The 22514-nt window shown below is 38.0% G+C and overlaps 1 protein-coding gene across 1 annotated transcript in view; it reads left to right on the forward strand.

The window, feature by feature from the left end:
- Positions 1–22514, forward strand: part of MDGA2 (MAM domain containing glycosylphosphatidylinositol anchor 2) — a 1044700-nt gene that overhangs the window by 814648 nt on the left and 207538 nt on the right. Inside the window, exon 8 of the mRNA XM_075531139.1 lies at positions 10664–10957. Coding sequence (XP_075387254.1) covers positions 10664–10957 — 294 coding nt within the window. The remainder of the gene's footprint in view (positions 1–10663; positions 10958–22514) is intronic.

The following is a 22514-nucleotide window of genomic DNA, read 5'->3' on the forward strand; positions in this document are numbered from 1 at the left end:
CTTTGTGGGTCAAACAAAGTATGGTTAACATGGCAAATGATCAGAATTCCAAATGATCTTGTGCTTTTGATGAACGTTTAAAATCAGGAAAGATCTGTGTCAGAGTTTTATTTATTCACCATACTCATTCCATCTGAATACTAAAGCAATCTGAGAAACTGAATTCTATGTAGGAGACTGCAGAATGTGGATTGGATGAATACTCTGAACAACCTGCCATATATGGATGGTACAACCTCACCTGCTGAAATGCAGAGGACCGGCAACTCTGACTGATGCAACTCTGCAGATCAAAGACTACAACCTTCGGTCTGAGTTACACCTCAGCATAAAGAAAACAGGGTTCCTCACAGCTGGATCAATAAGGAACATCATGGTAGGGTTAAAAAAGGCTTCAAGGCGTTAATTTTACTTGGATTCACAATCACTGCTGATAGAAGCAACAGTTAGGAAATTAAACAATGGATTGAATTGAGCAATTGTGGGCAAAAGTATTTTTCCCCAAAAGTAATGGTGCTGTTTGAGGACTATAGTGTGTCTGACATTTAGATATAGAACAACAAAAACTGATGAATTGATTCACTTGAATTGTGGTGTTTTCACAGACTACTGAATACACCATGGACTATCAGAAGAACCAGCAAATCTATTTGGAGGAAATCCAGCTAGAATGCTATTAAGCAGAAAGAATTGAAGATTTTGTTTTATGCACTTTGGCCATGTGATCAGGAAGGACTACTGCAGCTATTGTTGGATGATGTTCAGCAAATTCTTGCTTGAGTTGGAAATGACTTGCTGGTACTTACAAACAACAACACCATCAGAGAGGGAAAGTCCCTGGGAAGGACCTCATGCTCAGTAAAGTACAGGGTCAAAGAGGAAACATTTCAAAAGAAGGGTGTCACAGTGGCCACAACGGTGGTCTTGGAGGTAGCGGTGCCCATGAGGATGGTGCAGGCCCAGCCAGTGTGTGTCTGTTGTGTATAGCGCGCTGCAAGTCAGAACTGATGCGAGGGCACCGGAACAACAACAAGCTCCTAAAACGATAATAAGCTTGTTTAATACCTTTATTTCAGGCATTCCGATATTTTCCCACATAATTCAATTAAGTAGTCTCCCTCTGTATTGTTGAGTAAGAAAATAAATCAGACATTCCAAAAGTAAAAATTGCAATTTTACCTCTCCTCGGCTTCTTTCCCAATGAAGAACTTAAATAATTTTTGTTCTCCAAACTTGCTTCATTTAAAGTCTTTAATAAGATAGAAGAATTGTTGGGGGGATAATTTTTCTTCAAATTATTTTTGGTGATGCTGTTGGTTTTTGCTTTGAAGATGAGAGACCTTTGTGTCCTATTACCTTTTTTTCAAGTGACTTTGTAATTGTAGCATCTGCAGAGTGGCATTTCCTATAAGAACGACTAAAGTGAAGTGAAACTATTTTTCCCCCAGCAAGCCCATCATGAATCAATTTGGATCGCACAGAGTGTAGATAGTTCTGAATTTCTTGCTTAACTTTAAAAGTTTTCACTGTGAGACTTGACATTTAAGGAGGAAATATTAGTAGAAAAAAGACATGAAAACTCATGACAGATTAAACAGCACATCTTCATTATGTCTTTATTTTTTTTAAATTCACAATAAATCTTAAGATGAAAAGAGCAAAGGAATGCTAGAGAAGTCATTTCTAGATTTTCTTAACTCACATATCTGAGACTCCATTGTGTCTGAAATCTAATGACTTCAATGGATGTGGTATTTTTTAGAAATGCTACCCTTGTATAAGCTTGTATATTGTAAAATTACAAAGTATAGTTATCACTTTTGTCCTAAAATGTGCCTGAATCACACCTATTATCTTTATTTCTAGTATGTGTTCATAGCCATTACCTTCCTTCCTCCATTATTTCACAGCTTCCGGTTCTTTCCCAAGCAGTACACTGGACTATGAAATTAAAATCCATTGGTGCTGAGTTGCGATGTCCAGGGACCCAGTAGGACAACATAGAACCGCCGCAGTTTCCCGGTTGTCGTGTTCACCACGGCAGACTGTCACCGCTTTCTCGTGTGGAATCCCAAAGGGGTTCAAACCCTAACTTCGTAGCTACCAGCAGAATGTTTCATTGCAGTGCCACCAGGCCTTGTTGCACTGGTTTATAAAGATAAAAAGTTAATATGACATCTGTAACCCCCCAAAGTGGTTAGGAAGATAAACGTTGGAGAAGCAGTCAACAGAAAACAAATATGAAATGGGTAAGGATTTCTGTCCAGATGGCAGCCTAGCCAGATATGATCCAATAATCTCTACACTCCAGGAAAGATGTGAAAAAGCAAAAATGGAGGAGAAAACTGGAGCCCAGGGGCTCTGAGGAAAATTTGGACAGGTGAACTGACTGCCAACACCCAGAAGACAAGCAGATGGGTAAATTCTTGGTTGGCATAAAACCCCAAAATCAGCCCTGTCTGTATCATAGGGTGTGCCCCACTGCCAGCTCAAAGGAGAACAGAATTATTAGCAAATCCTTTCCCAGAATCAGCCAGTAGTTACAGCTCCCAGTTCATTCCCGGGGCTGTAGAACAGACTCTGAAAGAACAGGGCATTTGAAAGCAAACTGCCTCAGGGCAAGAGAGTGAAAACTCTACAGTGTAGACACATGGCTGGTAGCTGACACAGGGGCAGTGGTACAACGGAAGAGAGGCTGAGAGTAACCCAAGCATCGCTAGAGGTGTCTGCACCACTCCTCCCCCACCTCCACTGGTAGAGCAACAGGACACAAACCCAGAGAAAGGTATAGGGCGCAGGTCTTAATTAGCCCAATGCATTCCTGCACTGTGAGAGCATCCTTAGTTCCTTATAACTCACTAATGATCTGAGGAGCCATGAGAGCCCACCCAACAACAACAAAGCCCACCTCGCAGAGGCTTCACTCCCATAAGGTGCCCCCGGGGCACTAGGATTCAGGCTGAAAGAAATCACAAATTTGGGGGGGGGGGAGACACATGCGTGATGCCCTTCCCCAGAAACATATCGTCTCTCTTGACAATATTTCAAAATACATAAGATGAAGTCTTGCCATCCTTGCCTCTAACAGAGTCCGGCCATAGTTCTTCCAAGACAAGTCCATCCAGCATCAATATTAAAGTTAAAAGCAACAACAACAAAAGAAAACTAAAAAACAAATAATAAAGTTAAAAACAATACCAGAAAACAATGAGGAGAGGGTAGAAAGACTGGAACCCACATTTAATGCTGATGGGACTGTCAGAACTAACAGCCACTATAGAAGATAGCATGGTCCTCCTCCAAAGCTTGGGACTAGATATGCCACATTACTCAGCAATCCTTCTACTAGGTATATAGCCTCAGGAAGTAAGAATTGTAACACAAAATAACATATGCATGCCCATGTTCAGTACAGCATTATCCACAATAGGAAAAAAGATTGAAACCATCTTAATGCCTATCAGTGAAAGAATGGATCAATAAAGTTTGGTAAAAGCACACAAAGGAATACTATAAAATATTAAGAATAAAGATAAATTTGTGAATCATTTTATGACATGGATAAGCCTAGAGCAGTGGTTTTCAACCTTCCTAATGACTCTTTAATACAGGTCTTATGTTGTGGTGACCCCCAACCATAAAAGTATATTTGTTGCTGCTTCATAATTGTAATTTTGCTACTGTTATGAGACCCATGTGAAAGGGTCATTCGACCCCACAAAAGGGGTCATGCTCAACAGGTTGGGAACCACTGGCCTAGAGGCTATTACTGTGAGTGAAATTAGTCAAAAGCAAAAGGACAGTATTACCCATTCAAGCTGTATGAGTACACACATATAGAGATAGCTAGATATATATTAAAAGGGGTTCAGACTCCAAGAAATACCTTAACTGCTAACAACCCGGGGGCCAGAAAGAGAATGGACAGGTGTTATTTGGAAGAAAGGGAAAAAAATGTCCAACCAGAGGGAGATGCCAGGTTTGGGTGACGGAAACCAGAGGGCAATGGAAGTTGTGAAGAGTTGTTGGATATAAAACCTTCATGTAGTTCACAATATGAAAAAATTAAATAAACGGTATTTTATGAAATCAAGTAGAGCAGTTAGTCATCTCAGCCTCAGAATCTGAATATCTTCGCATTTGAACGGAATGGGCCTTGGAGGGTGGTGGTGAGGTGCTAGAAGATAACAAGGGCAAGACATTGGACCAGAGGGAAGAATTGTTTGTTCAAGGTCACAGAGGTTCCACAGTGGGTGGAACTTCAGGGGAGGGCAACTTTGGGGAATCATATCTTAAACTGTGTTATCCAAACTGCCATTCCCAAGATAATTGTTTTTCTAAAAAGGGGAATGTTTTCATCTACATAGTTTTGTAAAATAGGTTGAAATAATGTTCTAGTTTCTCTGGGGCTGGTGGATTTTTAAGTGTGCTAATGCGCAATGATAATTTTACAGAAAAAAAACTGGATCTTGAAAGAAAATGAAATTTATCACTGCTCTCACTCTCAGGGAGACATCCCTAGTAGTATTTGGTGTGGCTCTTTCCTGGCTTTCTTTTCCCTAAGATTTCCCTGTATAGCTTGCTGCCTCTGTCCTGAATCACAGCTCAACAGTGCAGCTGTTTTAATTTTAATTCAATGTGAAATGTATTACTGAGGTTCTACCCTGTTCCAGATAAAACACAAAATACTAGCACTGAAAGAGAAAGCATATTTATTCATGCCCTCAAAGAGCTCTTTGCTAACTATTATTGGTGTATGCCTTCTGTAATAGAAAAGTCAGATATCACTTTGCATACTCCTCAGTTACATGTTTTATTCACATAAAAGTAGGGTTTATAATGTTGTAATATTCTCTAGGATGTTTCTCTAAGTTAATAGCGTATATTATTGTTAAACATCGCTTCTTGGCCTTTTGGTGATGAGCACGTGTAGATCACTAAATATAGACTGATTGCATCATCAGTTTAAGAGTTGGTGCCCTGTTCTATCGTTCACCCGTGTCACAAGTTATTTAACAAATCCATAAACTGTTTTCAGTATTTTATTACAGAAGCGTTATGGCGAGCATTTCATTGAGGTTAGTAGTCTTCACAGTGACAGAAACAGAATTATGTTTATGGTGATAAAGCTTACGGTAGACATGCAATGTTAGAGTGGTGGCAGAGAGTCCATTTATAGAGGTCTAGACAAAGACATGTACATGCAAATATATATTTGAGGATGGGGAAATAGATCTATGTGTCTATATTTATAGGTTTAGTATTAAGGTGGCGGAAGGACCTTGGGCCTCTACTCAAGCACTCCCTCAATGCATGAATAATTTCTTCTATTAAATTGGCACTCTACGATGCTCGCCCTTCTAACACAACTGCTGAAGCCAAAGCGTGTGAACAAGTAAATGTGGTGAAGAAAGCTGATGGTGCCCGGCTATCAAAAGAGATAGTGTCTGGGGTCTTAAAGGCTTGAAGATAAACAAGCGGCCATCTAGCTCAGAAGCAACAAAGCCCACATGGAAGAAGCACACCAGCCTGTGTGATCACGTGGTCCTGAAGGGATCAGTTATCAGGCATCAAAGAACAAAAAAACATATCATTGGCAGCACACCTCCATGACACGATCGCCGAAGACAAACAGGTGTATAAGCAAATGTGGCGAAGAAAGCTGATGGTGCCCGGCTATCAAAAGAGATAGTTATGTCTGGGGTCTTAAAGGCTTGAAGGTGAGCAAGCAGCCATCTAGCTCAGAAGAAACAAAGCCCACATGGAAGAATCACACCAGCCTGTGCAATCACGAGGTGCCAAAGGGACCAGGTATAAGGCATCAGACTGGAGACCCAAAGCCCATCTGTTGGCCACTGGAGATCCCCTCACAGAATGGTTTAGGAGAGGAGATGGGTCAGTCAGGGTGCGATATAATACTGATGAAGAACACAGCTTTCCCCCAGATCCTGGATGCTTCCTCCCCCCAACTACCATGATCCAAATTCTACCTTGCAGGACTGGATAGGACAGAGGTTATACACTGGTGTATATGGGAGCTGGAGGCATAGGGAATCCAGGGTGAATTATGCCTTCAGGACCAGGGGTGTGAGGGGCGATACTGGGAGAGTAGAGGGTGAGTGGGTTGGAAACAGGGAACCGATTACAAGGATCTACATGTGACCTCCTCCCTGGGGGATGGACAACAGAAAAGGGGGTGAAGGGAGACACCGGATAGGGCAAGATATGACAAAATAACAATCTACAAATTATCAAGGGCTCATGAGGGAGGAGGGTGCAGGGAGGGAGGGGAAAAAAAGAGGACCTGATGCAAAGGGCTTAAGTGGAGAGCAAATGCTTTGAAAATGAATAGGGCAAATAATGTGCGGATGTGCTTTATACAATTGATGTATGTATATGTATGGATTGTGATAAGAGTTGTATGAGCCCCTAATAAAATGTAAAAAAAAATGTCACAAAAAGAGAACATGAAAACTTCAACTAAGAGATATACCTCTGGACATCAACAGTAATATGCACGAGCAACATTTTGCTAAGATAAAGAAACAACAGATTTTGGTGATTAATTGGAAATGAAGAACAAGAAAAAATGGCAAGTCATTTTCCAAGGCTCTAAGTTTTTAGTTTTGGGGATGGTTTTTAACAAGGAGAGTGTGCTATAATTAACTGTCAATTAAATCAAGAAATAAATTTTGTTTGATTTTGAGGTGTTGGAAGACTTTTATAATATAGAAATTGGCTTCCAGTTCAGACTGGAGCAGCTTTGGATGTTTTAGAAATACTATGTTCAGCATATAAAACTCTGAGAAGTACAAAAAAACTATTGAAAACCCCCAAAGGGGGAAAAATAGAGCTACAAGTGAAAAAAAGTATATATAATCTCAAGGACTGTGAAATCAAATGATGGACGTCGAAAGAGAGAAGCTCTTGAGACATTGAGAAGGTGTGAAGTATTTTTGGCCAAAGAAGTGGTACAAAAAGATAAAAATAAACCCACTCCCTTCAAGTTGATTTCAAATCATAGTGACTTTATCGAGCATTCTGTGGCTGTAAATCATTACTAAGCCAATAACCTCATTTCCTTCAGCATAAAGCTGCTGGGTTGGAACAGAAAGTATCAATTCTGAGTTTACACTTTTTAAGTTTAAGAACATGTGAAAGAGTTGTATTTTAATTAGGATCTCCTATTTAGTAACTGAGTTAACTTTTCAGTATTACTTTTTTATTTTTACTCAGATTGAAACAGGTTTAAAATGCCATCATTTTGAAAGGGAATTGGGGTAGTTGATTTAGCTAAATGAATAATATAGCAAAAAAATTTGCAAAGAAGTTTTTGAACTATTTATCATGTTAAACTTAGAAATTGTCTCCAGTAAAAAATTCTATTTTGATTAGCATAGCTTAATAATCTGATATATTAAAATATTCATCTAACTAAGCTACAAACTGTTTTATTTGACCCTCCTTCTAGCCTTTATGTTATTCCTATATCCAGAGTATAACCTTGGGTCTTGTAAACTATAAATTCTTATTTTCACAAATGGAGAAATTGATGTCTGATTGTTAAATATGGTCAACGTCATGGCTTGTAAGGAACAAATGAAGATGGAACATTTTCACATTTTGTTAAATACAGTTAATTTATCATTTCTTTTAGTTTATTTTAAAGTTATAAGAAGAGATTTGGGGGAGTTGCTATATTATAAAATCAACTTTTACATGATAGAAAATGATATACATATGAATTATATATATGAAAATATGAATGAAAGGTCTTTTAAAAGTTCATGGAAAAATGTAATTGAAAGTTAATGGCATTTTATTCATGAGCTTTTTAAAGCTCTGTGTGTGTATGTGTGTGTGTCTGTGGATAGAAAAATATAGATGATAGATTAGAGACAGAGATAGGAAATACACGGAATCACTGTGCCAAAAAGAATGAGTGGACACTTCATCTTTTCAGGAGATAGAATATATTTATGAAAAATGCCCTAAGAGTGTGTCATATCATCCCTCCTATTTCTACTTCAACCTTTTTAGGCTTCCCAGAGACAATGATCGCGAAAGGGCCAGTAGTATTGTATTCATAGAAACATTCTTCACTTATTCTCTTCATTGCAGATCACAGCGTTCCCTGTCGTCTCTTTTAGGAATCATTTATCTACATTAACAGCTGTTGCTAGCAGTTGCCAGTGAGCCGATTCTGACTCACAACATTCCCCGTGGTGCAGAGTAGATGGAACTTCCCTGGGGAGGGTTCAAGAATACATTTGACCTTTTGAAAGCAAATTGTCAGGCCCGACTTGTGAGGTGTCCTGGGTGGATTTGTACCCTCAGCCTTTTTTAGTCCGGTACTTAACCATTTTGCCATCGCTGACTATCTGCTATCCATTTTGGTTCTACTCTTACTGGACAAAGTATTTAAGCTCTTTTTTTCTAAATGCATCATATTGTAATATTAAGCATTTTATACATAGAGCTAATGAAAATATACTTGCTACAGAGTAGGAGCATATAAATGTTGCATGTAGAGATCATGGCTGTCGTTCAGCATTTTTTATGGAAGATGAATAATTTTTGCTTGTTAATGTTAAGTTTCTTGCTACAAACTGCTGCTTGTCTCTGATCATCATCTTTTAAAAGAACAAATTATTCAACTAAATCGGGGTTGGTTGTAAAATATAGGCATTTTAAAACATGCATTCTTTTAATGGCAATTTTCAGTGAGTTTGTGTATATGTGCGTGTGTGTGTGCATGCGAGTGTGTATATAAATACATGCATATATGGTACTGGTGGTGTAGTGGTTATGCATTGGCTGGCGATCTGAATGCTCAGCACTTTGAAACCACCAGCAGCTCCATGGGAGAAAGATGGGGCTTTCAACTCAGGTAGTTATAGTCTCAGGGTCACTATGAATCAGCATTGACTTGATGGCAAAGAGTTTGGTTTTAGTCATGGTACTGGTTAAGGTTTTAAATTTTCTGAATTCTAAAATGTCTTGCATTATATAAATAGTTTTTTAAATTAAAAGATTTGGGTATTGTTAAGTGTCATTAAGTCAATTCTGGTTCATAATCTGCCCACGTGACAGAGTATACTGTCCCCATGGGAATTTATAGGCTACTGTCTTCATAGGAGCACATTTTCTCTTGCAGTTACTTGAGTAGGTTTGAACCACCAACCTTTGGTTGGCATCAGTACTCTTGCCACAATGTGAGAGCACTTTACCACAAGGCTCCTTAGGTCAAAGTATTAATAACAAATAAACATAAAGACCTTGAAAAGCAAGATAAGTAGATCACGTGGAGCTTGAACGAGTAAGCATTGGGCTGCTACCGGCAAGGTCAGCAGTTTGAAACCACCAGCTGCTCTCGGGAAGAAAAATGAGGCTTTCTACTCCATAAACAGTTCTGATCTGGGAAAGTTACAAAAGCCTTCTGCCCTGTCCTGTAGGGTCACGATAGTCAGAATCTCCTTGATAGCATGAGTTCATGTGCAATAAAGAAAACATTTCAGCAGAGTAAAAATATAAGGATGTATTTATATCTGAGCACTGAAGTTTTGTAATGCTAGGAAGAAGAAAAATTTTCATGTACATAGTGCTAACTCCAAAGGACACGTATATTCAGAAAGATAAATTTATTCATATTTCTGGATATTTTTATTTTGGGCATTCTAATTTACCTTACTTTTAAAAATAAGTATTCCAGGAGAGAAGTTCATGTGAATTCATGTGTATTGTATCAGTACTGTAAGTCTTTAAATGCCATAGATAACAATATTTATTTTGAAAATCAAGTGTACTTCCTCTTGTCAAGTTACTTAATAAATACTGACAGGAGGATATACCAGCACATGCAAGTAAGTTCCAGTAAAAAAGCAATCTAATTTTCTCACCATGTCTTATGAAAATAAGAAATTAGCTTTAGTTGAGAAAACTCACTTCTTAAGAGAATTATCTTTTAAAATAACAGTACTCTCAAAATATTTAAAGTTCCATTTTATCATCTTCAAATATGAAACATATCAGAAGTTCAAAAGAGAAGCATATAGGGGATTGCAGAAAAGCATGCCACTGGAGGGGGTTGTTCCATCCCATTCCCAACAGTAAGGTTAACAAAGGAATCTTTTAGCCATTGGCAGCAGTTATTAAACCAAAGCCCAAATTCTGAATTTTATTATCAGAAGTGGTTCCCCTTCCCCCTCCCCCGCTGCTTTTTTCCTTACTTGCATTTGCTGTGAGATTGCCTTCTAAATCTACGTGATCTTCCATTACTTCCTTGCAGCATAGGTAGAAGCGGTCTAAAAAATGAAATCCTGTTTCCAACAAGCAGGATCTTTCTTTTGTGAAATGCTTTTAATGGCCAATAATGACAAGTCACTGAGTGGATTGTTCTTAGCTGACCATTTCCATTCCAATGTATTGCCTTACGTATTAAGCTAATGTTTCAAGTCCTCCTTTGGGAACATTCTATCAAAAGAAATCAGAATTATTTTAAGTGAGGGCATATGCCATTGATTCCCCAAATCTCCATAGTTTTTGTCATTTGAATCGTCACATTTCTTCAACCAGCAGAAAGTATTTCCTGTGATGTTCTATGTTTGAATACACTGGACAAGTTTATACTAACCTTGAAAAATTTTCTTTTTCCCATTTCAAGTTCCACCCAATCTGACTGTTCCACAGGAAAAATCACCTTTGGTCACCAGGGAAGGAGACACAATAGAACTGCAATGTCAAGTAACTGGAAAACCCAAACCAATCATCCTTTGGTCTAGAGCGGATAAAGAAGTTGCAATGCCTGACGGGTCAATGCAGATGGAGAGCTATGATGGAACGCTGAGGATTGTCAACGTTACTAGAGAAATGTCCGGAATGTACAGATGCCAGACCAGCCAGTACAATGGCTTTAACGTGAAGCCCAGGGAAGCGCTGGTGCAGCTCATTGTGCAGTGTAAGTACATCCCTTCCTCCGTTTTCCTGTGGACAGGCCGAGGGAACGGTGATACAGTCCTTCTAATAGTACGAGAAATTGATTTTGAGAACAGGATTAAGATGAAACATTTTTACATTCCAGCTACCTAATTTAAACTATGGTTTTCTCTAAATCTCCTTATTACTTGAGCTAATGCACACTAATAGAAAAGAGTGGTATTAAAATGTATATGCTGCTTATGATGGTGTTATGAGGTTGGTTGATGCCAAAGAATCAACAAGCCTAATGGTTAAAAACCGGCCGTGTGCAATGAAGCAAAGTGCAGCCTGGAAGTAATTACTAATCCAGGTCATCATTCTCTTGTTTCCACAGCTCTTGTTTCTAGTTCAGACAATTGCATGTCCTGTGCTCAAATTATCCACCCACTGCAGGGCATCCCTGTGCTTAATCTGTGGAGACCTAATCACTGAGAGGCTATGTTTGCATATCTGCAGTTTTAAGAGTGAACGGCATAATTATCTAGTAATACAGAGGTAATTCAGGCAGCCTCTAGGTGTTGAATTTTTGCCTGATTTTCTTAACAGATAATTGCTTAGCTGTACAAGTTGAATAAGATATTTTTAAAACTGTTCTTATTAAAATAGTTGGTGCAGCTCTAGAAAAACTACAGACACCGTGCTTTGTATTTACTTTTATCTATCGAAATGAATACTGTACATAATGTGTTGATGAAATCTTTATGATGTGACTGGTGTTGGGTGATTACATGATACACTAATAACTTTGCTTCCAGGTGGTGTGCACACGCTAAAAGGGAAGTAAGCTAAACACAGTCTGTTCAATTCCAAATAATGCTGATAGCAATTTTCACTGATATATGATTGTGAAAACATGGTAATAAAGCCTTCAAGAAAACATATGGATTAGATGAAGTTCCACACTGCAGTAAACGGTACTGTGCTTGTGTAATCTAGGAGACTGGCAAAGGACTTTAGTCCCCAAGGTCATATATTCTAGTCAAAATATAGAAGTCGGTAGATTGAACTAACAGATTCTATGTTTGAGTGATTAAAATAAGGAAAGGCTAAATTTTGTGGTGGCACAAGAAAAGACTTTTCTTAAATAAGCATATGTATATGAGGTATGTGAGTGGGAGGAAGTGGTACAAGATTTCCTCTCCTATTGAAACCAGTATTTCAGATGGACTGTCTTATAAATGTGAAATCTGTAATTACAAGCAAATATCAGAAAATTTGAGTAATTATTTCATGATTTCCAGTTTGTTTTCAAAGTCAGGTGTATGTAGTATGCTCATGAGTAGGAAAATCATATGAACACACATTTCAGGGAAAATGATGAAAGAGAGAGAAAGAAAAAGAACAGATTCTTCTCAATTCTAAACAAAAAATAAGTGGCATGCTCCAGTTCCCACACAGGAATTACATGTGACTTGACACACCTTGGTTTGCTGGCAAGCACAGAATCTTCTGCTTCCTCAGGACTTTTGCACCCAGCTATGTGGGTCCTGAGGCGATTGGGCAATTTTTTTTCACTGTATTTAAACCCCTTTGAGGCAGCTCCAACACTAGTAAAAGCCGTGGACCCCAGTAACTCTAGAGAATTTTAAAATAAAGGTACAAAGGTCAGGATCTCCAATCCACATAAATTATACTAATCTCTAAAGTATTATTGGCGAAATACATTTTCTTTTATTTCTTGTTTTTTTAATAAGTCCTTTATAAGACGTTAAGCTCAGCATACAGTTTTAATATTCAACCCTAAAAGAGTGAGTGATTGGAAAATACTGACAGTTATCACTAGTGTGACAGAGATGTAATTTATTGAAAGATGCTAACAGACAGAGGCAAAGGCTGGTTCCTTTAATGTAGGCAGAAAATGGAATTCATCTGTAGTCCAAGGTGACATCCAAGAATGTGTGACAACATCTAATAACCCTTCCTAGCAGAGACATGGATGTAGGAAGGCACCTTCATGCTAGCGGTCGTGCCATTTGGGGATGAGGATGACGTAATGTCTTTCAAGGAGCTCCATTTCCAATAATCTGAAGAATGTGGTAATGAGTCTTCACATTTGCCAGATTCAAATAACTCGTGAAGACTTCAGGTTCATCAAAGGTCAATTTTCTAGGCATATAACCGCTTCTAGCAGGCCCTGCCTGTCTACGGCTTATTCCTATAAATCTAATTATGTAGGAACTGTGATATTTTTGGAATGATAAATGTTCAAACTTTATAATAGCCATTAATTACAGAAATATGATTGTGTGATATTTAACTTGATTAACTTACTCATGATATGAGTAAAGAGTATTATTTGCACTATAAAATATTAAGTTATTGTGCAATAACATGTATTTACTCATATGTGTTTATAGCCTCTTTAGCAATCAATTCTATCATTGCAGCTAAAAGCAATGCTTTGTGTATTTTTGTACTATTGCAGTGTGGTGAATTCAGTTTTATGGAACTTTTACACTCTCTTTGTAATTACTAATAAATGATTGGGTAAAACTATGCAAATATGACTTGTTCGTGGCACACCAGGGGTATTCAATAACTTTCTAATAATATAAACAAAGTAAGATATCCAGGTGAGTGGAACCATGAAAATAGTGTCGCCCATACTTTAAGTTGAGTGAGGATTGGGCAGTTTTGTCTTCCAGCTGGGTTTAAAATGAGCCCTCTGAGATGCAGGAATGGGGCATGTATTAACTCGCAATTAGTAATAAAGTTTTTAAATAATAAATTAAAACAGGAATAAGAGTTAACAATGGAGTGTGTCCTTTGGAACCCGAGATCCATGCAAACAACCTCTGTGATTCAGAAGACCTGAAGCTGTGACACAGAGGCGCTGCATGGGATTGACAGAGGGACAGCACTAGCAGAACCGAGCAGAAGACAGAGCTGTGGGCTGCCTGAACAATGGTGCTGTAAAGCCCAGTGCCCTCATCCAGGACTCTCTCTTGTGGAGTAGGGTGCCTCCAGGTGCTCAGTTGGGGGCTAAGTTTGCTGACCCACAAAGCTCGAGTTGAATGTCTTTAAAGTGAAGAGGAAATTGCCTTTGGGGCATTTATCCCCAGCACTCAGCTATCTTTGTAACATTACTTGCACAAGGCAGAAGTCAAGTTGTCAAGTGGTGAGAAGCAGAAGACCAGAGAGAAGTATACCTGTGGGTGTGGTTGAGAATAGACACTGTGTCTGATGAAGAACTGCATCCTGAGCATTTCAGATCCGAAATCGTAACTTGTCATCATTCCTAATAACCCTTAAAATCATGATGCCCAAACCAAAATAGAATGTGAATTCTGCATGACCATTTTGATGAATTATCGGCCACAACAGAGATGTAGCGAGTACCTTGCTAGGGATGATTGCTGTCCAAACTGGTAAAGAAAGTGTCTGACCTCTACCTCATAGGAACTGACTTTCAGCTGATATTGAATTTTATTTTCCTTCCACCTGGTAAAGTCAGAAGAGGTCAGATGTAACTCTCATGACATTTTAAACAACTATTCCGCTTTCTCAACAAAACATCATTTGCTCATATATTCAGTCAATCTTTAAATAAAAAGGTATAATAATAAGTGTTTATGTTGTATACTTATTTCATTTTACATTTCTGGTCTTCATTGTTTAGATTGTAAAAGTTTCTGTGAACAATGTTTCATACATTATTATGTAGATGAAAATATCCAAGTGTATGAAGGAAGATGATATTGAATTATTATGACTTTCATAAACCTTTTCATTTTGTGGTTTGATCTCTACATTTGAGTTTATTAAAATTCCTTTTTTAAATTAATGATTATGATGGGAAAATTATGTAATTGCCCAGTGTGTATGTAAATGAATGCATATGAATATGTATCTGTCTTGAAATTGAAGACAAGGAGAAGGAGATGATGATAATCAAAAACGAATTCCAGTATGTTCAGAACATGTGTTCACTTGTCTGAATTGGACTAGAGTAGTAAATTATCAAAGAGACTAATGGGAACACAGGAGTAATTGTATACATGCAAAAAATAATTTCTTTCTGAAAGATTAATACAGATTTGTGCTAGTGCGGTGGAGATTATAGATGTCCCAAATATCAGCCTTTTCCATAATGCTATACTTCCTTATCCCTGCGATCAGCCACCACACCCCACTCTAGTAGATTCCCTCAATCCCAGGTTTTGCAGTTCACTGGAATGTCTCACAGAACTCTGAAATCGTTAAGAAAATGCTTGACATGGTTGTGGCTGCTGGTAAATTCCAAGCCCAGAGTTCACGTATCTCTGTGAAGGATCCTTCTCTCCACAAAGCTGTAGAATTGGGTGAAATTAGGTCAGGTCTGATTCACTTTCCAAGAACTAAGGGCCAGGTAGAGGCAAGCTGGATGCAGGATCCAGAGGAAGAGAGCTAACCTCCGGCAGTGCAAGCAGATGGACTTTGCATTTGCACAGGCTCAGTCAGGAAGGGTGGTCACAAAGATGGCTTTGACCATAGACCAAGGAAACAAAAGGTGGTGAGTTGAGTTGTACTCTCTAGTGAGGTGGGTCTCAAAATATATCCCAATTTAATCTTGTTCCATTAACATAACAGATAACTTCCTCCAAAATGGGACTATAATCAGAGGTATAAAAAACCAACTCATAGCAAGCCCAGAGCACACGGTAGAACTGCCCCTTTGGCTTTCGGAGGTGGTAATCGTTCACGGTAGTAGAACGCCCGTCTTTCTCTCTGCGAGCAGCTGGCGGTTTCAAGCTCAACATGTAACCACCGAGCTCCCGACCAAAGGCAGAGGATAGAATTTCAGATACACTGCAGAGAGGAAGCTATGACCTCGGAACGCTTCCTGTGTTTGGGCGCATTGTTGCAGCCACGGTGCCAGTACATCTTGAGGAATTTCCTCTTTTTCACTGCCCATCCTGTATACAAAATATGGCGTTATTCTCCAGGACCTAGTCTCTTCTGAACAAAATGTACAAAGTCTGTAGGACAGAGTCTCACCGTCATCGCCTCAAAGGAGCACTCCGGCCGTACTTCCAAGACAGAGGAATTTGTCCTTTTAGCAGTCCGCCGTCCTTTTGATGTGTATCTCCTGCACCTTCATCCAAATCCTGCCAGTCTTCATCGGTCGTCTTTATTCAAAATCCAACTTCCATGGGCATAGGAAGCCAGTGAACATACCATGACTTGGGTCAGGTGCAGCCTTTAATATCAATTACAACCCAATATAAAGAAATTCAAAATTCTCACAACTGGACCAACAGGTAACATCATGAGAAATGGAGAAAGGGTTGAAATTGTCAACAATGCTGTCTGGTTTGGAACCACGGCCAATGCTCATGAAAGCTGCAGTCAAGAAATCAAAAGACAAGTTGCATTAGGTAATCTGTTGGGTTTTCTAGAAGGGCTATATTAAGTAATTAATTACATCTTAATTTAAAACTTTCATGAGTATAGATTATGAGGGCTGAAATACAAATAGTACATGTAGTTCCAAAGTCTATAAATAAGAGAACAGTACTTAGTTTAAAGCCATACATTTCAAAATGAGATGTATTTCTATGTAATGTTATATTAAAATGATCAAGCAATCATTTCGTGAAAACTTCTTCAATTATTTACTATCTCCAATTAATTTGTCTCTTAGTAAAATGAGGCAAAAGGAAGAGATTTAAAAATGACAAAACCCTCGAGGTAGTTGAGACTATTCTACATCCCATTACAAGTAGCCTCATCACCATAATGAAATAGCTTAAATTATTTAGCTTTTAGCGTCTACAATTGCCAGTTAACACGCATGATATTAACTAAGAGAAGTTAAAAGTATGAGAATATAAGTCTTCAAAAATTGGTAGCTTAAAACTAAAAACTTATTTATGATTAAAATTAAATATAGAAATAAATCATATAGTCAAATAGTAATTTTTAAAAACTTTAGATTTTATTCCATTACTTCGTTTCATTCATATATACTTGGACTGTGTAACAATTATTTTGTTAACTTTCTGACTTATTTTTATTTATTTGAATTAACACTAAAACCAAACGCATAGCCATAGTCAATTTTAGATCGTAGCAACCTATACTTAAACAGAATATCTGGCAATAAAGAAGTTATGTATATTAATTTATAGCACTTAAACTTAACACCATAATGTAAATAAACATTATTGAATAAAATAGATGGATTTTAACAAAGTAACAGTAATAAAGAAATTCTGATATTCCTCTTGTATTCTGAGAAAATGGCATCTCATGCTATCAGGACTCATAGAGACCCTATAGGACAGGGTAGAACTCCTGCTTTGAGTTTACAGAGACTGTGTATGACCCCTCTGGCTTCAGTGTGTGTGTAGGGCTGGGGTGGGGGGTGAGGGGCGGAGAAGCCAGTGTCCACCAACCTAAGACTAATTTATATAAGGCAGCTGTCAGACGTGTCTTCACCACCCATTGCTCCTTATTCTGACAAGAACTGTCCCTCCCCCAGCATGCTGCTCTCTACTGAGTTCAATAATTCACTCTAATGGTCACACAGAACTCACAGGCAATACTCAGGGCTGTGAGGGCACATTAGGGAAGTTACTGGGTTACCACAGGTCAAGATCATTAAGCATTGAGGAGACAGTCCTTGTCCAGAGCTGCATTCTTCTTAGCCAACAAGCAGACATGTCTGTCTCCGGTCCTCAGTCTCTCAGCGATGTGGTCTTTGGGAGTGGTGCCCTTGCTGGCAAGCTTTGCAAAGCTTCTGAAGCTTTACTCCTGCTCTGCCTCCTGGTCTCAGTGCCCGGCCTCTCTGCTTCGGTTGCCTCTTGTACTTCAAGCAGGGGTCTTGCACATGCTGCTGTTGGCTCATCTTCCTTAATGGCCTCATAATTTTTTGTTTTGCTTCTGGTCTGGCTCACTCTTACACTCAAATGAATGGCAAAACCGATCAATCCCCAAGTTAGAGTTTGCTACCTCATCTGTGTGCTTCCACGCAGTCTTTTGTTTTGGAGTTAGAAGACTATGGATTGGAAATCCATACCAAGTAATTTCATGCCACTGTATATTCCTAACAATTTATGTCCTTGCCATTTAAAATCCCTACGGCATTACATTTTATTTTTAACACGTTACTCTTCAAATGGTTTACTTCACCGCACTATTAAACTTGTTTAGTAAATTGAGTGGATTTTTGAAGTATATATTTTTGAAAATTAATTGTGAAAAGTTCAGTGGATTAATATAATTTATTGTCAAAGCTCCATCATATGTATATAAAATTCATTTCACCTATACAAATATAAAAGGTTTCTCTTAAGTGTCATTAAAATATACATCGAACACCAAAGCCTGAAGAAGTGAAATTGCGTTTAAGTAACTGTCTTTTACTAATATCAAAATGAAATGCCTTTTATAATATCTAAATGAGATTTTAAGTAAGACTCATGATTTCTAGTTTTTTTAAAAAATTAAATCATTTTATTGGAAACTCTTACAGAAACATAATATTCCCTAGTTCAATCACATCACGTTGTATTGTACAATTGCTACCAATCAATTTCAAAACATTTTCTTTCTGCTTGAACTCCCTGATATCAGCTTCCCTTTTATTCCTCCCTCCCCAACCCTACCCCTTATTATTGTTTTTTCCCTGTAATAGTTTTTCCCAAAGATTTTGTGCAATCTACCACCACTTGATGGGATTAAATAACAGAATTGTATGTGAATAGATTTCTAATTTTTAAATGATGAAAAATTAGGAAGATAATCAGTGTGATTAAGAAACCCAAACTCCTCATCTTTCCGATGTTGTTGCTGGTGTTTTGTTTTCAAAAGAAGACATAATTGGGTGTTAAAGAGAGAGCCACAGATAAAGACTCTATCTTGTACTGTCCCCTAGAAAACATCTAGTGAAGATTATACAGCAATAACTTTCAATGAAAAGTGATATTCAGCCATAGCAGGCTTTCAGGAACATTATAAGAAGAAAAACTTAAAGACCGATTATAATGTGCTGAAACAGATATGCTCACTATTGTTATATAAATTATTTAATTATAGAATAATTAATGATGTAGTAGATGCTATATGTTAAATTAATTAACAGCCTTTTGTATTTTTAAAAAGTAAAATTTCCCTAGGGATAAAACTAAAGTTAATGACTAAGGTCTAAACCAAAGTTAATTTTCAAAAGAAAGTAACTCTGCGTAAAAGTACGGACAAGTGAGTTTGTCATAGTCACACAGAAAGATGTTGTAAGTTATCCAGCAACATTTATAAGTTAATTGACAAGACTTTTATCCCTGTAGCAGAATAATAAAATCACTTTTGTATCTTTCTATCAAAGTTAACATTAACCCTCAGGCTGCACCATAAGCAAAACCAAACCAACTGCCATTGAGTGGATTCCCATTCATAGTGATGGGCATGGTGTATCCCAAACTCTCCATGTGTATAGGAGCAGATAGCCTCATTTTTCAGTTCATGGAGAAGTTGGTGGGTTTGAAAAGCTAACCATGAGGTTGGCTACACCCTCGTTAGGCTGCAGACCTCTATTTTTTCAAATGTATGTGTCTATATCAATCCTACTCATCTCTTTTTAACCTCGAAAGTCTAGTCCTCCCGTCTTGCCTTTCTGCTGAGGCACCTGTTGGTCCCTTGTCCTGCACACACGAATGCTCCAAACCCCTTCCTCACATTTAACCACTGGTGAAGCTGCACCTCCTTCAGAAAGCTTCTTGTAATAGGCACAAAAATCCTAGTACTTAGTCTGCAAAGGCAATTACAAATTTCAAAATACAATTTGCGTTAATACACATATTCAATAACATGCTACTTGCAAATTCTTACCTATCATTGCATCGTTGTCTCCCCCAATTCTGCAGTAATCCTGCTTATAGAGTTAGTTTGAGCAACACTGCTTAAGAATTGTATCGTTTACACATAAAATTATTCTCTAATAGTCTTCACACAAAACTATTCTCTAAGTAGGTTCACTATTTTTTTTCTCATGAAACTGACATGATTCTACTGATCTTTTGTTTACTTAAAGTAAATTTACTCTAATTAAGATTATTTTTTCAATGTTAAACAAACAAACAAACTCAACACAACAAATCACTGCTGTCGAGTGAAAGGTGACTCACTGCCACCTTCCTGTGTGTTTCAGAGACTGGAACTATTTATGGGGTAAAAAGCTCATTCTTTCGCAAGTGGAGTTGCTGGTGGTTTCGAACTGCCAAACATGCAGATTGTTGGCAACTCATAACCACCTCTTATATACATTTTGCCAATGTTTTAAATCCCCTTTACTACTCGAATTGAAGCTGTTTGCAAGCCAGAACAACTCTTCTATTTCTAGCACACTAGACACATTGTAGATTCCTGATTAATGGATTCATTTTCAAGATCTCTCTAGTCGTTTAAATTTTAGACTTAAAACTCAACTTGGTAAGAAATTTTTAATTTTATCTTCTCCCTGGGAAGCTTTGTCATGCATTCAATTAGACTGTTGATTAGAAAAAACTGTTAGTTTATTAAGAAAGCATTTAGCATTTAAGCATTCATTTTGCATATTTTCACATTAGTGATTGTTAAATGAGACTCAGCATTTATTACACAGGGTTTCTTTATTTGAATTAAATAGCCATATTAGTTCTTTTGTTGTTCGCAGTAGTTATAAGAAGCATTACTCAACTCAACCCTGAGGCAATGTTTGTATTTTGAAAATATTAATATTTATCATATAGTTTTCCAACTCATTCCCCTGCCCCTATGGTAGTTAACATATTCTCTTTGTAAAGGTTATTTGTAAAAGGGTGGTCAATATAAACTCTGTGCAAAATAAGCTTTGGGATTAGTATTTTAGCTCTATTCTAAATCATCCCACAGTGGAGTAAATGAGAGGTATAAGGGAGCTCGGAGCCTTGGTGATGCAGTGGTTAAAGTGCTAAGCTATTAAGGGAAAAGTGTCGTTCAAAGCCACCAGCCACTCGATGTGGGGTAAAGACATGGCAGCGACTCCTGGAAAGGCTGCCGCCTTGGAAATGCTCTGGAGCCGTTCAGCTCTGTCCAGTGAGCCTCTGTAAGTTGGAATCTACTTCATAGTTTGGTTTGCATTTGTTATAATGAATTCTATCTTGAAAAGTGATTGTTTAAAAATTAATTTTCATTTTAGACCTGAATATTTGAAAATGGAATTGCTCAGCCAGATCTTTTCCGGAAAGTCCTAAGGACAACTTTGTTTAGTTAAATGGCTTCGGCCATCCTGGGCACTCTCCTTTTCTTGCTCTTCCAGAAAACGTAGCACAGTGACCTCCATGCCAGGAGGTTGAAGGGAGACGTGGTAGCTCTTGCTCTCTGAAAGCCTTCTGAATTCAGGCCACGGACACAATTTCTCATATTCACCCGGCTCATAGGCACCAGCTGTCTGAAGTTTTAATGACATGCATCTGTCAGCCATCAAGGACACACACGGGCACGGTTTGCCCTGTGGCCAAGACTCCTCGTCACTGGGCTAGCTTGGAGAATTATTTTCAAACACACCACCTAAGGGCAGAGATACCACACTGGTTAGTGGTGGGGAAAAACTCACATGAAGACCAAACCACAACTTGCTCAAGATGGTTTGGGTTCCCATTGTACCACCATAAACCGTAGTCTTCCACAAACCAAGTGTTTTCCGATTTAAACTCGAATACACATCCTCTCTCTGGGCATCTTAATTTAGACTTAACCTTAGTTTAAATGGTTTTTAAAAGGCTGGTCCATGCAAAGCTTTAATTTTAGCATTAGTGTAAAGACCTGGAATAGGCACCAGACCATTTCAACCGACTGATTAAAGCTATTAATTATTTGACCCATCCACAGACATATTGATGTTTTCCATTAAGCACCTCGGGAAATATTGGTTGTACAAAAACAAATTACATAACATCTTCACAATCCCTAAGGATATTTTTTCCTTGAAACTCATTATCAATATAATCAAATTTGGTGTATTTTGAATGAAAAAGTTTACATACATTGCAATTATATATATTTGACCAAAATATGTTTCTCTCTCCCTTGGGTCTTTTCTTCTCTCTTCACTACATTCTACTATTTCATTTTCTATTTTCTGGTGTATGAGCAATGATAATAAAGTACAAAATAGTAATGGTAAATTCTACTTTAAAAAAATCCTGAAGATATATTATAATGTGGGCTTTTAAATGTGTTTAATTTTGTCCTTAAAGCAACGCTAATAAATAAGTAGTCAGTATTCCTATTCATAGATTTGGAACTTTCAGGTTAATAGGATACTTTGCTTAAGATTACAAAGAAAGTAATGGACTAGCTAGAATTTAACCCTAAAACCCAAACCAAAGTGCCTGTCATTGAGTCGACTCGGACTCATAGTGACGCTGACAGAGTAGAACTGCCCCTGTGCGCTCCTTAGATTTACCTCTTTACTGGAATAGAAGCCTCATCTAATCATTTTTAGCTGCTGACGTTGCGGCTGACACCCTGACATGTAGCTGCTCTGCCACCAAGAATCTTCAAATTTAACCCCAGATCTTTTCCCAAAATTTTCGTGC

This window comes from Tenrec ecaudatus, chromosome 14 (genome assembly GCF_050624435.1).
Source record: "Tenrec ecaudatus isolate mTenEca1 chromosome 14, mTenEca1.hap1, whole genome shotgun sequence".
Taxonomy (NCBI): Eukaryota; Metazoa; Chordata; class Mammalia; order Afrosoricida; family Tenrecidae; genus Tenrec; species Tenrec ecaudatus.